At 37.4% G+C, this 22,976-nt stretch overlaps 2 protein-coding genes across 7 annotated transcripts in view; one reads left to right on the top strand and one right to left on the bottom strand.

Moving 5' to 3' along the window:
- The window catches only part of CCDC39 (coiled-coil domain 39 molecular ruler complex subunit), a 43,537-nt gene extending 41,098 nt beyond the window's left edge, over positions 1 to 2,439 (top strand). The window contains 1 exon segment of the mRNA XM_074298266.1: positions 2,113 to 2,439. Coding sequence (XP_074154367.1) covers positions 2,113 to 2,236 — 124 coding nt within the window. The 3' untranslated portion in view covers positions 2,237 to 2,439.
- On the bottom strand, positions 648 to 21,620 carry TTC14 (tetratricopeptide repeat domain 14). Of its 6 annotated transcripts, none has more exons than XM_074298270.1 (13): positions 21,319 to 21,620; positions 20,090 to 20,214; positions 19,771 to 19,970; positions 14,682 to 14,766; positions 14,459 to 14,588; positions 13,717 to 13,872; positions 12,731 to 12,802; positions 9,808 to 9,927; positions 9,565 to 9,687; positions 7,205 to 7,322; positions 6,087 to 6,196; positions 5,006 to 5,361; positions 648 to 1,634 (listed from the first exon to the last, which is right to left on the bottom strand). In XM_074298270.1, exons 1-13 carry the CDS (start codon positions 21,468 to 21,470, stop codon positions 1,561 to 1,563), a joined length of 1,821 nt encoding a protein of 606 aa, XP_074154371.1. In that variant the 5' UTR covers positions 21,471 to 21,620; the 3' UTR covers positions 648 to 1,560. The 6 variants fall into 6 exon arrangements, with proteins under 6 accessions (XP_074154371.1, XP_074154372.1, XP_074154370.1 ...); XM_074298269.1 differs by lacking the exon at positions 648 to 1,634 and adding an exon at positions 3,911 to 4,759; XM_074298271.1 differs by lacking the exon at positions 13,717 to 13,872.
- Positions 21,621 to 22,976: the final 1,356 nt, after the last annotated feature.

The following is a 22,976-nucleotide window of genomic DNA, read 5'->3' as shown; positions in this document are numbered from 1 at the left end:
CCCCCATATTTTTATTTCTGAAATCAATTTTTTGAGCCCAGGCAGAAAAAAATAGTATCCAGATGGAATGCTGACCAGGGGAAAGAATATTATGTATGTAAAGACCAATCATTTGAAATAAACTTAAGGAGATTGGTGTCAGATTATTAATGGCTTTAAGTGCCACACGTAAAAGCTTGTATTTTATGCTTTAAAAAGTAGAAAGACCCTGAAGGTTACTGTGCAAGGAAATTATTTCAGCATTTCTAAGGAAGATGAATTAGGGAAACTGGAAGTTAAATTCCCAATGAGAAAAGCTGATATAGTAATCTGAGAGAGAAGTGACTAGGTAATGAACTAGACTAACTAATGCAAATGAAGAAAAGGACTGATAGAAAAGGCAATGTGGAGGCAGAACTGACAAAACTTGGCAAGTGATTGGTTATGGAGGAGAGCTGAGAAGTCCAGGATTGTAAATCTAGGTGTATCACTAGTGTCAATGTACAAAGTTGTAAACCAAGTAATCCAAGAGAGAAAAGAATTTGGAGAAGAGGAAGGCTTTGGGGGGAATGTGAAATGAGTAGGATAGAGTTACTTTTGAACATATGAGCTATAGCTAGAAATAGGATTCTGGGAGTTTTGTACAGAAATGATAGTTGAATCCAGAATTGATCAGTCAAAAAACATTTATTAAATTCTTACTATTAAGTGCTAAGGGCTGAGAATACAAAGAAAGGCAGAAGATAGTACTGGCCCCTAAAGAGAGTTCATTATCCAAGGGGAAGAGAACACCCCAACAATTATTACAAAACACATACACTGTGAAGAGGAGGTAATCTCAGCGGGAAGGGACTAGCAGTAGGTAGATGGAGGGAGAGGAATGTTGCAAAAGGGAGGATTAGCATTCATCTTTAAGGGAGCCAGAAGATGAAAACCAGGGAGGGAGAGCATTCCAGCTATGGGCCAGACAGCAACAAGCAAATGTTGAGAGGTGGGGGACTGTGTGTGAGAATGGTTAGCAGAGTAGTGTTGCCTCCTGCTAATCACAAAATACTGCTGCAAACTAAGAGGAGTTCACAAGCAGCCCACTAGAAAGCAGCTTTGGCTTCTCATTGGTCACAAAGGAAATGGATAAGCAAGCATGCTGGTGGGATGCAGAAGGCCTGCTGGTAATGACCTAGGTAGTTTATCACGGATAACACATGTTGACAGACTATTTTGTGATGGAATGGATGGTCATGGTTCCTGGTATTGTCCCAATTGGAAGGGCCCTCAGCTCCCCCCAAACTCATGTTTAGGGATTGTGCTCGATAGACACTGAGGGATATAAAGACCCAACCAAGTCAAACAGTATAGACATGAGTGAAAGCAGTAGGGGTGGGGAAGCACCAGAAGCTGGGGGGATCAAGAAAGACTTCATGTGAGAAGCAAAGCAGGAGTGTACTCTAGCCATGAGGCATGTGAATTGTTACTTTTTGGGAAATTTGTCCTTTTATCCTTTGATTCTAATGCTTTGGTCCCATCTGTCGGTCCTTCTTTTTCTAAAAGTTAACCCCTTCTGGCCAGTCAGGTTTGTCTTTGCTACATGCTGATGTTTTTTGTGCCCGGGTTCATGAGTCCCGTTCTCCTTCTGTTCTTTCGGGTCAAGCTTCTCCCTAGCATGGAAGGCAGTAATTAAACACACCTCCCCTGCTTGGGGTCCTTGACTTTCCTAACAGGGCTGACAGTATCCCGGGGGGAAGTGGCCTATCTTTGGAGGTAGCCTTCACTTGACATCCTCTATCCTATCTCCTGCACACCTTGATTAGTTAATAAGCTCCCTGTGCTTGCACTCTTAAGACAAACCCACCACTATTCATCAGAATCATTCTTAATTTCACAAGTTCTATTTTCAAAGCCTCCTTTCATCCTTGACTGATTTCTGTATGATTTTAGGCCACAGGATTCTTCTGTGTATTGTTTTTTTCATTGACCAAAGGTTCCTTATTACAGGCTATTTCTTACTCGATTTTATTTGGAATCTGACTTTTAAATAAATGAAGGATTCTTATTTTTAAATGACTATTCTTAGGTCCTGATAAGAGATTTGTATTAAATGAAGTTATTTTTCATTAATTCTGATTTTTTCCCTAGGTCAATGAAGAGTGTTGGACGTGTTGCCCCACTTTCACCCAAAGTCGTGCAGTTGGACTTGCCATCTTCACCAGGCAGTTCAATCAGTCCTACTAGTACAAGTAGTAGTAAAAGCCCAAAGTGACTTGTTTTAGCCCCAGGATGAATTCATATTTAATAATGTTTTTGAATACTAAAGAAAATGTAGGTGAAATCTGTACTTAGATATTGTATATCAGTCTACTATACATATATATATATTTATAAAATGTTACTGTTGGAAATTTTAAGGTACTAAACTAAGTTTTCCTTGGGAAAATATATAATAAAAATGAACAATAATCACTCAAGTAAAAAACAAACCACTTTTCTTTTAGTGTTTTTTTTCCTTATTTTGTCCTAGAAACTTTGTATTCTCAGTAAGGTTGTATTTTGTAAGCAATTTACCATCTCATACCTTACTTTAATATAGCAGGAGTTGCATTAGAACAGGCATGTTCATTGTGAAATAATTCTTTTGGATGTAAACTATGATGTGTTTTAAGACTAATCATTCAAGCTACTAAGAATCAAAAGACTTCTCAAACTCTGAAAGTCTTAGAGAAGTTTTAATCCTCAATGGCTTTAAGGATCAAAAGCCTTAAGACTTCTGGGACACTCCATGCTTGAACTTCCATCTTCCTATTCTGCAGCAAGTGATAATCCAAGTATTACTTGTTTGTTAAAGGAACTTCTCAATTACAAGCAATTGATATACTACACTTACTTTAAAGATATAGTGGTGGTGGTGATGGGGGGGATGTTAATCCATTTTAAAAATTCATTTTCTAACTCTTATAATAAGTTTCCCAACTATTCAATGTGCCCTAGTAACTGAAGGGCTGAAACTCAGTCTCTTAAATGAATCCTAAGTTTTAAAATTTATTTTGAAAAGAAACTTATAAATTAACAATAGTTTATCATTGTAATTTTTAGCAATCTCAGTTAAGTGGGAAAATTGCAATTTGCCACGTCTGAAAAGGAAAATTGATACTGTATTGTAACAAGAAGAAAACATATAAAAAGAATTTGACTAAAAGAGTATAGTGTTAGTAGTGATCATATATCAAACAGGGTGGGAAATTTTCTGGCAAAAATGCACAATTTAATTTGTGAAATTTCACATTTTCAAGAGAATAAAAAACTTTTTATAATGCTAAGATGAAAAACCATGTAAAACCTTGAATGCTGTGAGGGGAGAAGAAATGTCAGATTCAATAAAGATTTTCTTGGTTAATGCTTATTATGGCATGTAATCTGTAAATCAGCATTAATCTCTGCATTTTTGAAAAACCAGTATATGTAGTATAAGTAAGAGTAAATCTTTACTTTTTAACCTATATATCTCTTCTGTTAACACATTCCAATGAAGGAGTTGCCTTATTCTACTACTGTGGAACATTATAAGCTTAATCTTTTAAAGATCCTCAAGGGTAGAAAACCTCTTAAGAGTAAATAGGCAAGAGTCATTCAGAGCCGAATCTGGTTAGGAAATTGGATGATCAAGTTGAGTTGTATAAGCTTTAGGTTAAAAAAAAACAAAACAAAAAAACAAAACAAAAAAACAAAACAAAACAAAAACACAAAACTATTTAAGAACCCTGAAACAGAATGATAAAGAACCAGAATCCCATTCTGGTATGGCCCATTAAACTGTTACATGGCTTTTGCTCATAAAGGTGATTGTATGAAACCTTTTTTTTTTTTTCTTCCCCAATAGGTGCACTCAAATGGAGATAGAATTAAGAGACCAATGCCCTGCCAAATATAAATGAAGCTATTTGAGTTTTTAATAAAATTTAATGTTAAAACAATTCTTAACAGATACAGAATGGCACATCCAAGATGTTCCACTCTAAACCCCTTTCAGAAGCTCAAGGCTCAATTCCATTTAACAATAGAAAAATGACAATGGAATCATCAGTTTTTAGTAAACATGGCCTGAATCTTTTAAAGTGCAAATCTAATTTTCTCTCAACCTAATCAAAAGGCTACTTTTGTTAGGAGGTTAGCAAAGAGATATGGTAAAATCATACAAAAAAAGATCAATTCTGATCATATGGGAACATCTTCAAGTAAATTTAACTCAATCACTTTGTTCTTTTCTAAAAAATGATGTTTGTATATCCATTACAAATGAAAATCCTGCTTATGATCAATAACCTGGCTAGGAAAAGGGTGCTACAGAGAAGTCAGTACAGTTTAAATAGAAAAGTGTAAGTGTGTTTGTTCTCTGAAGTCTGCATAAATGTCCAAAGGACAGTGGAGATTAAAAAATACCTTAATGGCCTTTAGTAATATGAGACTATTTCTTTGGCACCTACTCAGTTTTTCTGCTTATTTCCTTTTTCTTTTTCAAATTCAGCAATCTGATTAAATATAGTGAGCAAATTTTGAGGCAGATTTTTCTTAACATTGCTTTCTGATCGCTCTTTACCATTTAATGTATCTTCTTCAAGATTCTCTGCTATCTCATCCCCATAATTTTCTTCCCTATTTTCAGATTCTTTCTTTTGATTTATATTTAACTGTGATCTTTGCTCTTCATCATTTCTATTAAAATCATGTAATCCAGTATTTGCATATTTTTTGCTTTTTTCAAAGGATTTCCATGAACAGTCCAATCCTGCTGGAGAAGTAGAATATCTCATTGAGCCTGGCTCCCATTTTCTATAATGTTCTTTTCTTCCCTCTGTTCCCTTTTCAAATTTTCTATTCAAATTTTTAGTTTTTTCATCTGAATTTCTACTGAATGAGCCAGAGAAATCTCGTCTACTGGAATAATATCTGTCTGGCTTACATGGCTTTTCAGTTTTGCTACTACTTGCCTGAGTTCTAGAGCTATTATAAAAATCCCTTGAATCTTCAGACCTACCTCCAAAATTATCCGGAATTTCAGCAGAAGATGAAGAGTGAATGTTCCCTCTTTCTCTCTCTTTTACTCTACCCTGATTTTCTAGCAGTTTTTCCATCTCTTGTTTTTGGTTAAGAAAGGATGCTGAGGTATTGGCTGGAAGTGGGTAGCTCTCCTCTTTCCTATTCTGATCTGGATGTGAAGAAGCCTTGGAAGAATGCCTTTTGGAATTTCGAGAGGACTCTGAACGGTTTCTCTTCCTTTTCTTATGCTTTTTGTGACCAGAAGAGGAAGAGGATGAAGAAGAAGAAACCACTTGGTCAGTTGAAGAAACACTTGAAGAGGAAGAAGTAGATCTTTTCCTTTTCTTCTTTAACCTAAAAAATGTAGTTAATTCATGAAGCTCCAATAATAATTAAGAGGACCTACATTTCCACTTCTGGCTTAAAACTATCTCTTTTCAAGTAGATGCCCAAAAGCCAAGATAATTGCTTATCCACCCATGACATATTACGCTGTCAGGGCACCCGAAGTTCTGTATGGAAAATAAAATTACAATTTTTGGGGGAGCCTAAAACAATTATATGATTAAAATAACTGCCTCTTCTGTTTCAATTCGGCAAAGTTTTCAGTTCTGCATTCTACTCTAGAACCATAAAGTTAAAGAGTGTGCTTAGCTTAATTTTAAAACTTTATTGCCCTCCCCCTATAAATTAAAGTTTCTTAAAATGACTTTCTCCTAATACTTATTAGAGGAATTTTAAGCACTCTTTACACTGTAATAAGCCTACTTTATATATTCCTAGTGAACAAGCCAACTTAAGATTTTAACTTAAAATTTAGTGTAATAAAAGAGAAAGGTGTCCTAATGAACAACTTAGTGCTTACTATTTATGATATCATTTGGGAAGGACTTCTATATGTCACCATACGCTAGGGAAGGCAATTAATTATACCATATATTTCTGCAATTAGCAAAAACACCTGTAACAACTGTTAGTTACTGAAGGTTGCATTTGTTTACTTACTTTATTGCTACATGGTGTGTGAACTCAACTGAGTAGACACTTTAATTGAAATAAATGGAATGTTATGGGTTTACCTTTTTTCCTCTTTTAAGAGCTTACGCAATTTTTCTGCACTTGTTTCTATTTTCTTTGATTTCTGCTTTTCTTCTTTTTCAGCTTGTTTTTCTCTTAATTCCAAAGATTTCTTTTAGAACCCAGATATCAAAAAAAACCACACATTAAACATAGCAGAATATATGAACCCCAGTGTTAAACAAGATCAGCCCCCCACATTACCAAAAGTAACATACCAACATCACCATATTTCCAACATCAAATAAGTGGGTTTTTTAAACATATGAAAATTTATCACAGAGGTATTTGGCATTAATCATCAGGATGACCAGTAGAGGATTGAAGGCCATATTGCAGTTGGTATTCCATTAAAAAAGGGAAACCATTGCATTGGTACCCATGACCCAGGGCAGTGAAACAGGAAGACCAAATAGAATAGATGAGAAAAGATAAGAAAAAGAAAAATAATCAAAAAAGAAAAAAGTTGAATTAAATTGAGTTACATGCATTTTACAGATAATCCAAATAAAGGGAATCCAACAAAAACGTATTTAAGGTGGATTTGCCATGTTTGGATACAAACCATTTAAAAAAATATCGCAGCCCCGTTGGACGCATGATTTACATAAGAAATCATTTTCCAGTTAGTGGTTGGGGATGAGCAGCACCAGATGTCACAGACACAGCAGCAACGGTCCAATTCAGAAGAAAATGCATATGAGAAAACATCATCATCAGTATTACAGGAAAACACAATCTTACCTACATATCATTAAAGTAACTATAATAGCATCATTGGTAATGGGAGGGCTATTGTTTATCAACTTATTTTGTAAATAAGCACTAGTAGTTTTCAAAACTCCATAATGCATTTGGGCAATCTGAATTCTCAATTTTTGAATGCAAATTTAAAATTCTTTTTGTTTTGAACACTGAAAATAAGGTAACCTCAATTCAATATCAATTTAATTTCATACTACAAAAAGGGACAGAGCTTAAACAGTAACATTTGTGAGAAAGAAGCAACAGTTTTGGGAATAGTCTCATTTTCTAAATTTTTCCTAGAAGGAATTTTTTAATAATCAAAAATTTAAGTTTATTACTGTTACTAACTGTTTAAGGGAAAATAAAGAATCACCTGCATATGTCTGTGAAGCTTCGATAATGCATCCTCTGCTTCTTTAAAAGTCTCATCCAAAGTCAAAGCTTTCTTGTAGTAACTTTCAGCATTTAATAGTTTTTCTTCTTCTTCTAGCCTAAGTTTAGAAAAGGTTTGTAAAAAGGGATATTTTCCTCTATAGACATATGGAAGTTAGATATTTATTCCAGGAGTCTGCTGTGGGGATGAGAAGGCAAGGAAAAACAAACCCTAAAATCCCCCCACCTCTTTTTTGAGGAGATAAATGCTAAAAGAACTAAAATTCGTTGTGCTCTGACAATAACATTCATATTTATGATTATCAAATGGAGAGTTATTGGCATACCTGAATAATGTTAAGATTGCTCTATGGAATCAGGGGCTCAATCTACATGATGATTCCTTGGAAGCTTCTGTGATGCTGGGATCTGACATGAAACTAAGAAAGGGCTCACCTCCGCAACATGATACCCAGCATTCAAGGGGGTAATTGGGAAGGAAGCAATTAGTAGTGTAAGAATTTAAGGAAGTCTTGACGCACAAGATGGCGTGGAGCTGCCTTTTAATAGAAAAGAGATGGAATAAGAACAGTGTGCCTGAGGAAGAATCAAGCTAGTGTGGGAAGGGGAAGAAGATAGGAGGAGGCTGAAGACAGGTTGGGCAAAGTTTGTGAAATGCTTTTAAAAGCTCAACAAAGGAGTTGGCTGAATAGGGAATAACATGATTACACATGATATGCATAAGGAAAAAAAATCACTTCAGCATCACATAGAGAATGCACAAGGGGTGAGAGGCTTGAGACTGGTAGACCTCTTGGAAGGCCGCTGCCACAGTCAAAGGCAGAAGCGATAAAGGCTTTATAACAGTGGCTATATGATAGAAAGGGGTGAGATGTCAAGGGGGTTCTGAGACGAAGCTGAAATGAATTAGGGAGCTCATTCTGAATTATCTCAATAAAGAGGGAGATTCTCTTTTGTGAAGATAAGAGAGGGAGATGTGAGAGATTGTAAAAGATTTGGAGTAGCTTCTTTGGAAAGAGACAAGGAAATCTATTAATAAGGGATGAAAGGGTTGCCTTGCTGCAGTGAGAGTCCAACACAGGTAGGATAACTTGAATGTACATTGTACCCAGTCTAGATGATTGGATGACTTCCTCAAGCTCCATTCAGCAGCTAGTGAACAGGTAGATTGATGGAGTAATGCCAGACTAGGATTTGGCAAAGAACAATGATAGAACAAGAAGGGGAAGGTTAGCAAGGCATAGATCCCCAGGGCAGTCCCTTACAGACTCTCAATTCCAAAACCACATTAACTTTTGCCGTTCAGTGCTTTTTCAATCTTGTCTGACTCTTTGTGACCCTGTTTGGGATTTTCTTGGCAGAGATACTGGAGGGGTTTGCCATTTCCTTCTTCAGCTCATTTTACAGAGGAGAAACTGAGACAAACAGGGTTAAATGATGTATGTAGAGTCACACATCTAAGTGTCTGAGGTCAGATTTAAATTTAGGAAGAGAAGTCCTTCTGATTCCAGGCTTAGGGCTCAATCCACTGTGTCTCTTTAACTTTAACTTTAGGGACCTCTTGTTCTAAATCCATATGGTTGTACTGTATCTTTGATCAAAGGTATAAACATGAAACTATTTCTATTTCCTTGATAGGATATAGGAACTGGACCTATTTCACTGATACTGAGGACTCTGACTTTGGCACTGTAGATTAGCACTTATATATAGCAATGTATAATCCAGAGCCCTAAGAAATTAAATGATGTGGCGCAGAGTGGTCAAATGGCGAGGATAGGCCAGATCTCTGTCTATTCTTTCTTCATCCCTTTCTCTTCCTTCCCTTCTCTCATGGACACTCTACAACTTACGCTGGACTTTTCTCCAGTTCCTAATACAATTTTACTATACAGTACAGCTATAGCATGATAGATTGAATATATATGGCAGATGGATCAAAAGAATACGGTTAATCTTGATTAGGAAATTAGGAACTATTTTTGTGAGAAAGATTTTAAAAATGGTAGAAACATAAGCTTTTAACAACCCCAAAGACCAACTTTTGAAGGGCACAGTGCAATATCTTCTAGGTATATATTGCACAATCAAGAATGATAATCCTGAATCAAAAAATAAACATTCAGTTGTATTCAATATACTGTCCTTTTTTTAATGGCTTAGACAATGGCTTCTAAGAGTTTCAAAAAAATTTTCCAAAGAGCTGAAGACAAGGATTTGTTGGCCAATAACAAATATACTGAAATACTCGATTCCTTAATCATTCTAATTATAAAAGTTTCACTATAAAGGGTCATCTTAGATCTAAAACTGTTTATAGAAAAAGGATGCAACACTTACTGGCCACCTCTTTCTACAAGAGTCTGGCAAAGGTATTTCCTTGCATTTCTGTGGGTTGGACAGGTTTCCAATGCCACCTCAAAATCTTCAATGGCTTTGTTTAAACTTCCTTTTGTTGCATATCTAGAGTGACACAAATGTACAAAAATTACAAAAATACAGTAAGTACTTCATAAACTAAAAACAATGCCATTTATGCTGTAATATTTCCTAAAAGTTACAGTCCACAAAAAGGTCACTTACAATGCTCCACGAGCTACCAATGCTTCCACATTCTGTTTATCTATTTCCAGAGCCTTATTGTATTCATTCATAGCATCCACATGGCGGCCAACTTTAAAATAATCAACCCCAATCTTCACACTAGGAAAAAAAAAAAAAGTCACATTTTCTGTAATTACTATTAAACCAAATTTATAGCAGTAGTAATAACTTCGTAATTTAAAAAAATCAATTTTGTCAATAAATTTTTTTTTTTTTAGTACTTCCAGGACACTGATTATTCTTTCCACTCAGACTGCAATGCCTCCAAAATTTAGGAGATGGTTATTAATAGTTGCTATGTCCAAAAACTTATTCATCAGCAGTGGACAATCTAATGATCCTTCTCTGAACTAAGAAAACTGAACCACAATTTAATAACACTTCAAGTTTTATAGTTAAAAATACAGGATGTATCATACTATCCTCTCAACTCCACTTGCCACAAAAACACCAAATATTCACAATAAGGATAACTTGCTTATTATAATTCAGAATTCTCATCCAGCTGTATCAAGTGGCATCCTCATCAAGAATCTTTTCTGTTTAGAAATATTTAGATCTTGGGAGGCAGAGCAAAAATGGTAGGAAAAATGCAAACACTTCCCTAAGCTCTTCCCCAACCCCCTCCAAACCTTAAATACTGCCCACAAACAAATCCTGGAACGGAAGATCACACAAAAGAATGGGGTGAAACAATTTCCCAGACGGAGACAACTTAGCAGATTGGCAGGAAAAGTGTGTTGCATTGGCACGAGAGTCCAGCATAATTCACTGCAGGCAACACAACCCTACTAAGCTAAGAACTTGGTCACAGTTCCAGGATGGAAAAAATTGATTGTGGTCACTCACCACTACCTAGATCATAGTACCTTGGAAGAACCAGAAACTTAGAAAGGTCTCCAAAATTATCTCAGAAAAGTTGCAAAAAATCCCTTGAAGCTTGGGACACTGTCCTCTCTACTCTGAAAGCAGAGCCCCTCTTTACCATAGAGTAAAAAGTCAAGAAATAGGATGGAAAAATGAGGTAACAGCAGAAAAAAATTCTGACTACTGAAATTTACTATGATGACAGGGAAGATCAAAACACAAACTCAGAAGAATACAACAAAATAAAAAATGCTACATTCAAAGCCTGAAAGAAAAGTATGAATTGGTCTTAGGCCATGGAGGAGCCTCAAAAAGACTTTAAAAATCAAGTAAGAGAGAGAGAGGAAAAATTGGGAAGAGAAATAAGAATGATACAACAAAATTAGGAAGAATCAATCAAAAGCTTGGTAAAAAAAAGGCACAAAAAAAAAATTGAAGAAAATAACACCTTAAAAAATAGAATAGGCCAAATGGTGAAAAAGGCACAAAGAGCCAATGAACAAAAGAATACCTTGAAAAGCAGAAGTGAAAAGATTGAAAGGTTAAAAAAAAAAAAAAAAAAAAAAAAAAAGACTTCTTTAAAAATTAGAATTGGTTAAATGAAAAAATGAAGTTAAATGAAATACAAAAATACATTGGAAGAAAATCTTTAAAAAGTGGAAGCTAATGATTTTATGAGACATCAATAAACAATATAAAACAGAATTAAAAAAAAAAAAAGATGAAAATATGAAATATCTCACTGGAAATTGGAAAACAGACCAGGAGAGAGATTTTAAGAATTCCTGAACTACCTGAAATTAAAAAAAAAAAAAAAAATACTACAAGCAGACAAAAAAGAAACAATTCAAATGCTGCAGAGGCACAGTTAGAATAACACAAGATCTGGCAGTTTCTACATTAAAGGAACAGGAAGAGCTTAGAATAAGATATTCCAGAGGGCAAAAGAGATATAATTACCAAGAATCACTGACTCAGCAAAGCCGCATATAGCGTGCAGGGGGAAAATTGATAGTTCAATGGAGGGGAGGGGAAAGGACTTTCAAGTATTTCTGATGAAAATCCAGAGTTGAATAAGGTTAACTACCATTTTTACATGGGAAAATGATGACTAATAAGAACTTTATTATTATTAAGACAGTTAAAAGTATTCATAGACCGGAAACAGGTATGGGTAACACATGATGGATAATTTAGTTACCAAAAAAGAAAAAAAAAAGGATGAGAGAGAAATCTGACATACAAGTATATTTAGTGGAGGAGATGAAGGAGGAAAGGTAGGAGAGGAATGTGTGAACTTTACTCTCATCAGAATTGACTCAGAGGGAATAACACACACTTATTGGGTATACAAATCAATCTTCCCCTACAAGAAAGTGGGAGGAGAAGGGGGTAAGGAAGGTGGGAATGGACAGGGTAAAAGGAGAGAGGGTAAGGTAAATGGGAAATATAATATTTTTGCTTTTTTTTTTTTTTTTTTTTTTTTTTTAACAAATTGCTTTTTTTTTTACATGTAATTAGGGGTAAATTTAAAAAATTAAGGAAAAAAATTTAGATTGATTTGATGGAAAAAATAATCAAACACTGGTGGGGAGTGAGGAACTAAGTCTGGATGTAATCAGACTAAAAAGAATAGAAACAAACATTGCTTCTATTTTAAATCTTCATACACTATATATTCCCTGTCCTCACACAGCCTATCTTTTGGTGATTATTTTCAAGATCTTCACAAAAGTAAAAATTTGCTTCAAGAAGAAAATGTCTTCAAATACCATGCTTTATGACAAATGTCTTGAAGTTGTCAACCAGTCTACATTTGAGCAGGTGTGCCTTAACTTAATATTAAACTATTATGGTTCATTTCTTTAACATTCCTTACCCTTGGGTCTTATCTATAAAGAGATATCTCTAAAGAGTTTACAATCCAGAATTGGCAAACAGGTTTCAATAACATTATCAAAATGCCTTCCGTCTGTAAACTTTAGCTTTTCTTTACAATGTTTTAGAGAAAAGAAAAAAAAAAAAATTGTCATACCATTTTAAAGCCCAGGAAGCAGACTGTTTCTTCCTTAATGTTAAAGCAAAATCTTCTTCAGAGAAATTTGTCCTATAGAATAGAAACAAAATACAATCAGAACCCTATACATTTGATATTTGCATGAAATTTGTACCTTAGTCTTTGTAAACACTCACGTGTAGTGTTGCTAACACTGAAAATGGCTGGAAAACTAGAATTGTCATTGCTAACCCGTCAATGATAACATAAAAATTCTCATATTGTTAATACACCACATTCCAAAGATGTCTTTTAAAAATTTCTTCCACCTTTTTGTTTGCTCCTAGTTTTTCTCTTTTTATATGGATGTAGAACAGCATATGACAGAAAATGTTTTGTTTTTGTCTTCTAAGTATCCAAGCACAGTGCCTGGCACACAATAGGAGTTCGATAAATACTTAATGAATTTTTGAATTGTCCCCCAAGATAAGGGGACTGGATTTGAACAGAGCCATGATGACTGAATGTTAGGCTAGGGTAAATACCCAAGAAAGTAAGTTGTATCATGTTATCACTAGCTATTCTGCATCATTCCCACGGTGCCCTGGAATTAAGTCTGCAATGTCCAGGTCCCTCTAGCTGTATAGAGACTCTTTTGAAATATCCTGGTTAAACTCTAGTTTTTCCCACTGAGCTGAGTGCCTTTCCTATCCTGAGTGTTGTTCTCAGCAAAAACAAAGATAGCCTGGAGCTGATTAAGGAAGTTGGGACTTCTTCCTCATGGAACAGTGGTTCCTGCTTGCCTTAGAGCAGCAGAAAATCTCAGGGAAAGAGAAGCTGTTGCCAGAGTACTATATTAAGCTCAGCCTTCATCTACCCAGATGCTCCTCTTACCTAATTAATGGCCATTTTCCTCTAAGCCTCTGACAGACTACATTGCCCAAGTCCATGATGCATGCTAGGACTTTTCAACCCCATTCTTCCTCCCTTCCCCCTCCCAAAGTAAGAGGCAGTTCCTATATTACCTCTGGAGGCCTCTCATTAAGGATGGCGGATTGGATTCACTTATTCCTAGTTTTCCTAGTAGAAATTCAACCACTCCTGGATTCATAAATCCCATGGAATGCTGCATGACATTTTCATAGGATTCTAAAGAATTACTATTTAATTCAACACTCCTCCTTAAAGAGAACAAAACAGAGACAAATAAGAGTTTTACACAGGATGTATTTCTCAAACTTTAGTATGCATCTCCTAAGCTTAATGATATATACATATATATTTTAAGATAGAGAAACAGCACAAAATAGTGCAAAGAGCCTTGGATTTGAGTGTCAAGACTCAAGTTTCAGTCTGGTCTCTGATATGCATGGGATATATGACCCGGGGTAGTGGCTTAACTTCTTTGGGCCTATTTCCTCACTTATAAGGAAAGAAAGACAGCACAATAGGCTAGCTGTATAATAGAAAATATTCTGTAACCTTATAATTCAATAGTTAATGTCTCTAGGAAGATTTAGTATTTTCTTTATTACCCCAAATAGAAAGCCTGCAGTTTAAGAATGGTTTCCTTATTGTACAAAATGGGATCCAGTTCTTTGAACATGGAATAAAAAAAAAACAAAAAAACCCCTTTAATCAGTGAAATAAATATTGAAATATTAGATTTTTTCGAGGAACTGTGTTGATATTACTCAATAAAACTATCAGTTAATGGTAATATGCTACAAATTGAAATGTCAATGAGTTATCTGTAATTATTATTACCTGTAATGTAAAGGGAGATCTTCAGAGCTAATTACACCTAATTTCATATCAGATAGTTGAGGTGGAAGAGAAGAGTTGTACAAGGACACAACAAGCTTCTCATGGTAACGATCAATATCTTTAATTCCAGCTAAAAAATATGAAAGACACAAGCTGAAAATATTAGGAAAAATTTCATAAATTTGCTTTAAAAAATGTTACTCTCACCTCTTTTAAGGATTACCTCTTATGAGGTCACCTGTTTGATAATAAGACAAAGGATCACCATGATTACTGTGAGAAGGCACATCTCTTAATGGACAAAGAGCCTACAGTAGAGACAAAAAAAGTTGGACAAAAATTTGGTCATTTGAAAAATCAGTGTTATTTCCCTACCCAATTACTAAAAATAACTGCCAAAAGCTAATATAAGCACTTAAAAAGTAAACAATTCTGATTCTAAAAGAGCTTAATTGGCAAATTAAAATTTCTGTGGTGAATTTTATTAAAATAAAATTTCTGTAGTATACCACACTGGCTGGCCCATTTTGAGAATAAGAATCTCACAAAAAAGAATTTTCCACTTAGCCAAAGTAGTAAAGTATTTAAAATTATGAGGTAATGAAACAAAAGTTTTATAATATAATAAGAACAATTCTTGTAATAATTAAACATAAGAGAGAGCCATTAAAATATGAGGCAACCAACGTCTACTTTCCAAAGTTTAGGACAATCCACTCTGGGAATGCCTTCAGCTTTTCTCCTCCTTCTTGCTACCAACCTTCTAATAGTCCTGCTCATCTACTAGCACATGTCCCCTTCCTTTTCACTTAAATTGCTAATTATCTTCCTTAATATGTGCCCAGTTTATCAGAAAAGCCTACCAATTACTGTTTTGTCCTGAATCTCCTGACTGCAGCTTCTGGGTTCAATCTTGCTATAGTATTACTCCACAGTAGATAACCTTCACAGTCTACAAGATCAATTTTTAACACTCACGGTTTTCTGCAATCTGGTGTCACTCTAATATCCTTAACTGCCCATAACAACATCTTTTTGTGTTCCAGCAAGTTTGGTTACTTCATGACCACTTGATTCCTCACAATCATTTCTGACAAAAACCTTTTACCATTGAATTTCTAATGCTCTAAATCTGTGAGCACTTAAAGTAATGATTACTAGGATCAAAGCCATACCAAACAAAAGAAATTTCTACCACAAATGAGTGGTAGATCCTGAGAATGCTACATGCATTGGATTTAGATTTAGGCTAAGTATTTGACAGTCTTTTAATATTTCTGTGGACAAAATGGAGAAATGTAAGCTAGAAGACTACAATTAGATAGATTTGCAGTTGGATGAACTACATCTAAAAGACTGACTCATCTTGAACTTTGAAAATTTATGGTGGTCGGCTTGCAAGGTTACATTCTGTTGAACATCTATCAAGCCTTACAAGATAGATGGTGTCTTCCCTAATCTGCAAATGCAATGGATTGTAGAGTCAAGATTCAAAGCAATCTGGAGAAAATGAAAGAATGGACCCCAAATAGTGAGATAAAATGAAAAAGTGAAAAATGTAGAGCCTTATATTTAGATCAAAATTAACTTGACAAATTTAAAATAGGGAAATTTGGCTAGCAACAGTTCTTGTCAGAGATTCAGCATTTTCAAAGACTTGCAAACTCAGTAGTGCCAAAAAAGCCAATGTGATCAGTGAGTATTAATAGAAGCAAAGTGTCCAACTAAAAAGAGATTAGGGTTAGATTTTCTGCTCCGGTGAGACAACACCTACCATGCTGAGTTCAAATCCGAGTGCTGTTTTGAGAGGGACAATAACAAATTATAGAAAGTTGATGGGTCTAGAAACCATTATATGAGAACAGGTTATAGAAATTATTTATCTTTTTTTTAGCACTGGAGATGCTATCACTTGGAAGATGATAATAGAGCTCTCTTTTTGAATATCTGAAGGAATGTCATATCTTAAAGAGAATTCAAAATGTGAATAGCAGAGAAGAGCGAAAGGGGCATTCTAAGTTGGGAGTTAATAGCACATCCAAAGATCTCTGAGCAGAAAATGGTTGGTTGTCCCTCAATCTCAAGAGTAGAGTGTGTCCAAATATGGATGATCAGACCACAACTGGGTCAGAAGACTCTATTACATGTCAGATACAAATAGTTCACATAGACATTTGGAGTGGAGATGTCCCTAGATTTGTGCTTTTTTTTTTTTTTTTTGAGTTACAGTGATTCTGCTTTGCTCACAGTGCCCAGTGCCTTCCTTGATGCAGGCCCACCACACTGAGTGGTCTTGTGCCAGTTGTTTCTAAGTCTCACCAATTCCAAAATTCTTTAGAGAAACCTTGAAAGTATCCTTTCATCACTTCTTCTGATCTCCATATGAACATTGCCTTATGAGAGTCTCTTTAGTCTTTTGGGCAAATATTTGACATTTGAAGTTTTGCTCTCTGCTGGAGTCTCAATGCCTGGCAGTTCAGTTTGAGAAAAGACCTCACTGTCTGTTACTTTCTCTTCAGAATCCTCCTAAGACAATTCAAATGGAAGCAATTCAGTCTTCTCACACAGCTCTGTGCAGGTTTTACAGGCATAAAAGAATAAAGTCAGCATAATGGCTCTGTTAGGCAGTCCAACACCTTTCTCCTCTGCCACACTTTCCTTCAGTCTCCCAAACACTGAGCTGACAATGTGAGCGTCAACTTCATCTTCTACAAGGATATCCATGGAATGTCTACTGTTTGGATAGGGGAACAGATTCAGCACTTCTCCATATATGTTCATCTGCTGGTTTCATGTGTGAATGGTGTGATACTGGCTGCTGGAGACCTCTGTTTTCTTGAAGGTGACAGGCTAAAATTAGCACAAGCAGTAGAGAACTGATGCATATTTTATTGCATCTCAGCCCCAGAGGCTGCATGCACTGAATATACAACAACTTGCAAACAAAGTCACATACCAACTTTTCTCCAGTTTAGTCTTGGCTTGGAGCCTTTTCAAGTTAAATAAGTCACTGTCAACATAATAGCTTTTGTTGTTGGAAGGAATCGACAAAATTAAAAACAACATACTAAAAAACATGGGAGCAAAGGCACAGTCCTGTGTGACAGGGAATGCTCAAGAGCACCACTGATTATCCAGAACCAGTGTAAACTTGTCATGGAACTGGCATACAATGTTGATACATTTCTCCTGGCAGCCAAATTCTGCCATAATCTTCCATGAGCTCCCAAGACTGACAATATCAAAGACTTTGGTTAGAACATCATGCAGATCTCGATTCTGCTCCTTGTATTTCTTCTGGAGTTGTTAGGCAGTAAAGGCCATTATCAACTATTTCTTGGCTCTTTCTAAAGCCGAGCCAGGCTTTTGGTTAGATGACCACCTTTCAGGTGGAAGGATCTGCTTTTAAGGAGGCCTCTGCAAAAATTCTGTGATTAAAGAAATCACCCTGTGATGGTCAGCAGACAGCTTAATTCCTTTTTCTTTATACAGAAAGACAATGAAAACATCCTTGAACTCCTGGGGGATACTCTCCTTCTGTAATCAAATAACCTGGAAGATTTGGAGTAAGCTTTTGCATGTGAAACAGACCCCCTGTCTCATAAGTCTCAGTTGGAATAGAATCAATAGTAGGTACTGTGCCTGAGAAGAGCCTAATGGCATTAAAACATCTTTAGTTAGAGGAAAAGGTCAGAGAAGAACTGATTTCAACTTAAAGTATATGGTTGATGGCTTCATGCTAACCTTTATTTCTAAATTCTATAGCCATTGTAAGTGTGGATCACTGCTCCTTAAGCTCTGGTTTACAAATTAACTGACAATACTATAGCATTTCAGTCTTCAAAGTATTTTACATATATTTCATTTTACCACCAAAATTTTATTACAAAAAATACTTGTTTCTTATAACATATAAATGAAAGAACTGGCTTTCTTTTCCCTTGCATCCTCTTCCTCCTACCTTCAGGCACCCAATCAATGCCCCACAAGGTGTTCCACTGCGGCTAAAAAAGGCAAAAGAGTTCAAGGTGAAGAATTTAGATCTCTTACTGGTCCCACAATAAAATCTGGGTTGTGAAATGCTGGACAGTTGTTATTATGCTCTGAGCTCTAGTATTCTGAACATCCATGTATGAGACCATTAAAGTAGCCACCAAGAAAAAGAGAGATTGTACAAGTGCCTTGGTATCATGTAAGACAGAGCCAGTGTAACACAAACCTTAAATTCTGCATTCTTTCTTTCAGAGTTAAACGACAAACTTACATCAGTTTTTGACATTTTCATCTTTAGTACACTTCTCAGAGAATCTTTTATATTACTAAAGGAATATGGTCTTGGCAAGGCTTCTTGTAGACAAAAGCATTGTGCATTCATTAAAACCATGATGTCAGTAACTATCAAAAGCATTTTAAGCTACATTTTTAAAAACAAAAGAGGGTATATAAAGTATCTTACTAGGAGGGCTCCCAAAATTTTCCTCAAACTTACACTAGGAAGCATGTTCATTTAATGTCATAAGTAAATCTTTAAAAGGGTACCTAGAACTAAGTCAACCTAAAACAGTTTACTTTCTTGGCTACTACTGATATTTACTATATTTTAAAAGGCCAAAGGAAGCTTTCTTTCTTTCCAAAAGAGATTATATAAAAAATATAAATTGGATGACTAGAACCAAAAAGAGTATTAAAATACATTAAAAACAAATGAACAAACAACAAACAGAAAACGGGGCAGCTAGATGGCACAGTGGATAGAGCACTGAAGTCAGGAGGACCCGAGTTCAAATCTGGTCTCAGACACTTAACACGTCCTAGCTATGTGACCCTGGGCAAGTCATTTAACCCCAATTGCCTCACCCAAAAAAAAAAAAAAAAAAAAAAAAAAGAAAAGAAAAAACCAAAAACATTGATAAAGGCATCTTCTCATATGTAAAATTTTCTTTTTGTTCAGTATTTATGAAGTGGCCCTAGTATGTACAGTTATCAACTGAATGACAGCTAATTTTTAACCTATATAACTAATTAACATTTCCTAAACATAAAAGGTTTGTCAGAATATGTGTATCATAAAGCAGGAATATATAACAAAGACACAAACTGTGCATTCAGATGACCCACAAATTAAGAGGAATAACACACTGTTCTAATTAATGGAATTCAAGTTTAACCTCAAATTCTGGATATTTATTTTGTAAATGAGGTGACCTAAATAACTGCTTGTACTTCGTTCTAGCTTTCAATTTTAAGATCTTGGGGGAGAGGGAGAGAAATGAGACCAAACTGTAAAGGAATAAAGGAGAAAAGAAACTTACTGTAATTTCTAAGTGGGATATATCCCGTATGATGCCACTGCCTAAACATATCAACACCATAAAGAATCCAAATTCACGGATGGAACTGATTCGTCCAATTACAACATCCCCACGTTCAACATCTCGGAAAAAAAGCTCTCTCCTGTCCATGCTGGGGACATCCATGAACTGTTCCAAAGGTGGCATAACAGCGTAATAGTCTAGAGTCAAGAATTGAAAAAGGAAAACAGATTAGCAGCAGTTTCACTTCTGAAATTTCCTTCTCCAAAGACACAAACGGCATCCCTTCTTGGGCCGTGTGTATTACTAGAGAAATTACCTTCATTTTCTTCATTGATTTCAGAAACTGTGGGTGTATTCTGTTTCCATGAAACAGCAAAAAGAAGATCCGCTTTTCTGGAAATAAACTTTTGAATTTCAATGTTGTCACTTCTCCTCTCTTTCCTAAAAGAGAAAATGAAACACCTTCTTTGAACTCTGATTACATGGGTCCCTATCTCTGGGATGCAAGGTCACCTTCAGAGGTCATTCAAAATTCTGAACCTCAGTTTCCACATCTACAAGGGTAGTTTTAATGAATACATCAATCTACATAAGTTTCTGCAAACCTCCAAGTTTATATAAATATAAGGCATTAACATATTCACCACATAGCCAATAATGAAATGTACATTAAATGCTTTCAGTGTGCAAACAGGGTGCTGTGGCAGAGGTACTGCTGACCTCAAGGATGCACAACCTGGTACAAAAGCCATATAAAAACAGAACAATGTGATTTTTGCAAATGCTCACAAAACTTTTTGTGCAATAATCTTGGGGAAGCCACGGCCTAAGCTCAGAGAGAAGGAGTCCCAGTCTGGCTCTTAAGTTAACACTTCTCTTAGGGTCCACAGGTGAGATCCAGGGACAAGGTATTCTAAGAACTCCAAGGTGAGAAAAGATTGGGGGGAGGGGGAATAGAAGGATATCTGGGAAAGCTGTCTCTGCAAAAGCTGTGGGCTGGAGAAAAAAGGTGCAGGAGCGAAGGGCAGGAGGCGGCAGGTGGGAAAGCACGCGAGGAAGGCAGGCGGAATGCATCCGTGATAAATGAAGTAACTAACACATATGTGCACACGAGTGTTCTGCACCGTGTTCAGTCAGGGAAGCTGCAAAGGCGTCCATGGTCTACTTGGAGTGACCCGAGGCTACCGTGGGTCACCCCAGTTTAGAACTCAGGACAGTGTCTGATGCAAGGTCACTCCCGGGCCCATCCCACCGGGAAGAAGGGAGGGGGGTTCTGGGTTTCCGACCGGAACCCTTCTATGGCATCAAGAGATGGAGAGGGGGAGAAGTTAAGCTGCTCCCAACCTAATACATTTGCATGCGTTCACCTCCCCTAGGGGAGTGCACACTTCTAGTCCTCCCCACCCCCCCTCAGCAAGTGCACGCTTCTAGTCCTCCCCACCCCCTCCCCGCCTCGGGTGCACACGTCCAGCCCCTCTGCGGTGCACGCGTTTATTTCCCCCGATCCCCACCGAGCGTGGGCCGTTCCGGGCCCGCCGCCATTACCTGGCCTGCAGCGGTGGCGCCCCACGGGCAGTGTCGGCGGCAGGGCCCAGGAGGCCCCGGAAGTGCGGGTTGTCCTGCTGCTCGCTGCGGAGCAGGGACAGGAGCGAGGGCCCGTGGCAGCCCAGGGACTGCCGCAATAGGTCGCGGTCCATGGCGCGGAGCGGCCCAGGCCCCGGGCCAGGCCCCGGCCCCGCCGAGCTCTCCTCACGCCCCTTCTCCTTTCCCTACTCCGGCCGCGGCTGCCGCCTCTGCGCCGGCCGGCCTGCCAGCAGCGGAAGTGGCCAAAAGTCTCCCGGAAGCGCAAAGAAGACGCCTCCCCTCCACCCGGGAGAGCGGAGACTCCGCCCCCTGTCGCGAACCTGCTCACTCTTTGCAGCTTACGCAGGGCGACGGAAGCTCAAGAGGGCCCTACCTCGTAGCACGGAGGCTGCGCGGAGGCTAGCTGGGGAGGAGGGAAGGGGAGAGGAATTAGCAAAATGAAGAAGGGGAGGGAGGGGAGGAAAAGAAAGGACGGGGAGGGAAGGAAGCGGGAAGAATGCAGAAAGGAGGAGACAGAAACTGGGGAGGGCAAAAGAAAAAAGGACAGGAAAGATTCGGGAAACCCCGAGTTCAAATCTAGCCTAGATCCTAACTAGCTGAAGTCACAGCCGCTGCCTGCCTCAGTTTCCTTAAGTGTAAAATGAAATAGTGATAGCATCTGCACTTCCCGGGGTGACGGTGAGGATGCCACGGATAACATCCATGGGGGAAAGGAGGGAAAAATAAAAACAGCTCAACAAGGAAATGAAGAAAAACCAGACAGCTTTGAACACAATGTGCAGTACTTATTATACACATCTTCCTGAAACGGAAATTTATCGTTTTATCTCGGCTCCTCATGTTCTGCTGTGCACATGGCTGAGTTTTTTTTCCCTTTCCCATTTTGCATTTATTTAATATTAAAATTATTTAAAGAAAAGAAATGGGATACTAGTAAAGCGCTTAGATGCTTAATAAAGGCTAGTTTTAGTGCTTTCCTCTTCTTCAGTCGGCAATTTAACAGCTTAGGAAACACGCTTAGGGAGGGAAATTAACTTGCGGCGGGATCGGGCAGAGGGAGGGGCAAGTTTCCCGACTTTTCCCCAGTGGGTTCCTCACTGTCCTCAAAGCTCCTTAGGACCCTGGGAATGATGCCGTCGTCACGCGGCCGTGACATTATTAGTCATCCCCATCCTCTCAGGTGGCTTTTAAGGAATCCTTTAAATCAGTCTCTATTCCAGCTGCTGAGAGGACGGTGTTTGTCCAGGCTCTCCTCCGTGGCCGCTCCCCCGGAACTTAGCATGGAAACTGGCGGAGAGCAGGAACTGCTTGTGGACTGACCATCATAGCTCTGGAGCCTCCGTTGGTGTGCTTCCCATTTGTGGAAAATCAGTCCCAACGACTCATGGATGTCGTTGTTTTAAATTTCTAGTGACTTAAATAGGAAACATTTACTTCATGATAAAGCAAAAGCAAGAATAATCATAACATTTATGTAATGGAGGGCAAAAATAAGAACACATATATTTTTAATTACAGTCACTTACACCTGGAAGTGGAAGTGAGAATTTATAGAAAGAAATCTAGTGGGAAGGTACTTTAGTGTACTTGGTCTCCGAACTAGAAAGTGATAAACACTC

Source organism: Sminthopsis crassicaudata, chromosome 3 (genome assembly GCF_048593235.1).
Source record: "Sminthopsis crassicaudata isolate SCR6 chromosome 3, ASM4859323v1, whole genome shotgun sequence".
Taxonomy (NCBI): Eukaryota; Metazoa; Chordata; class Mammalia; order Dasyuromorphia; family Dasyuridae; genus Sminthopsis; species Sminthopsis crassicaudata.
This window is presented reverse-complemented; position numbering and strand designations above follow the sequence as displayed.

Bases quoted from the DNA above. Each gene is read 5' to 3' on its own strand.
- TTC14 (XM_074298267.1), bottom strand. From the start codon at position 21,470: ATGGACCGCGACCTATTGCGGCAGTCCCTGGGCTGCCACGGGCCCTCG. The intron at 9,688-9,807 runs GTAAGTGACCTT...GTGTCACTCTAG, and splicing joins TTGGTAGCTCGTGGAGCATT to ATATGCAACAAAAGGAAGTT. The intron at 5,362-6,086 runs GTAAACCCATAA...TACATTTTTTAG, and splicing joins CTCTTAAAAGAGGAAAAAAG to GTTAAAGAAGAAAAGGAAAA.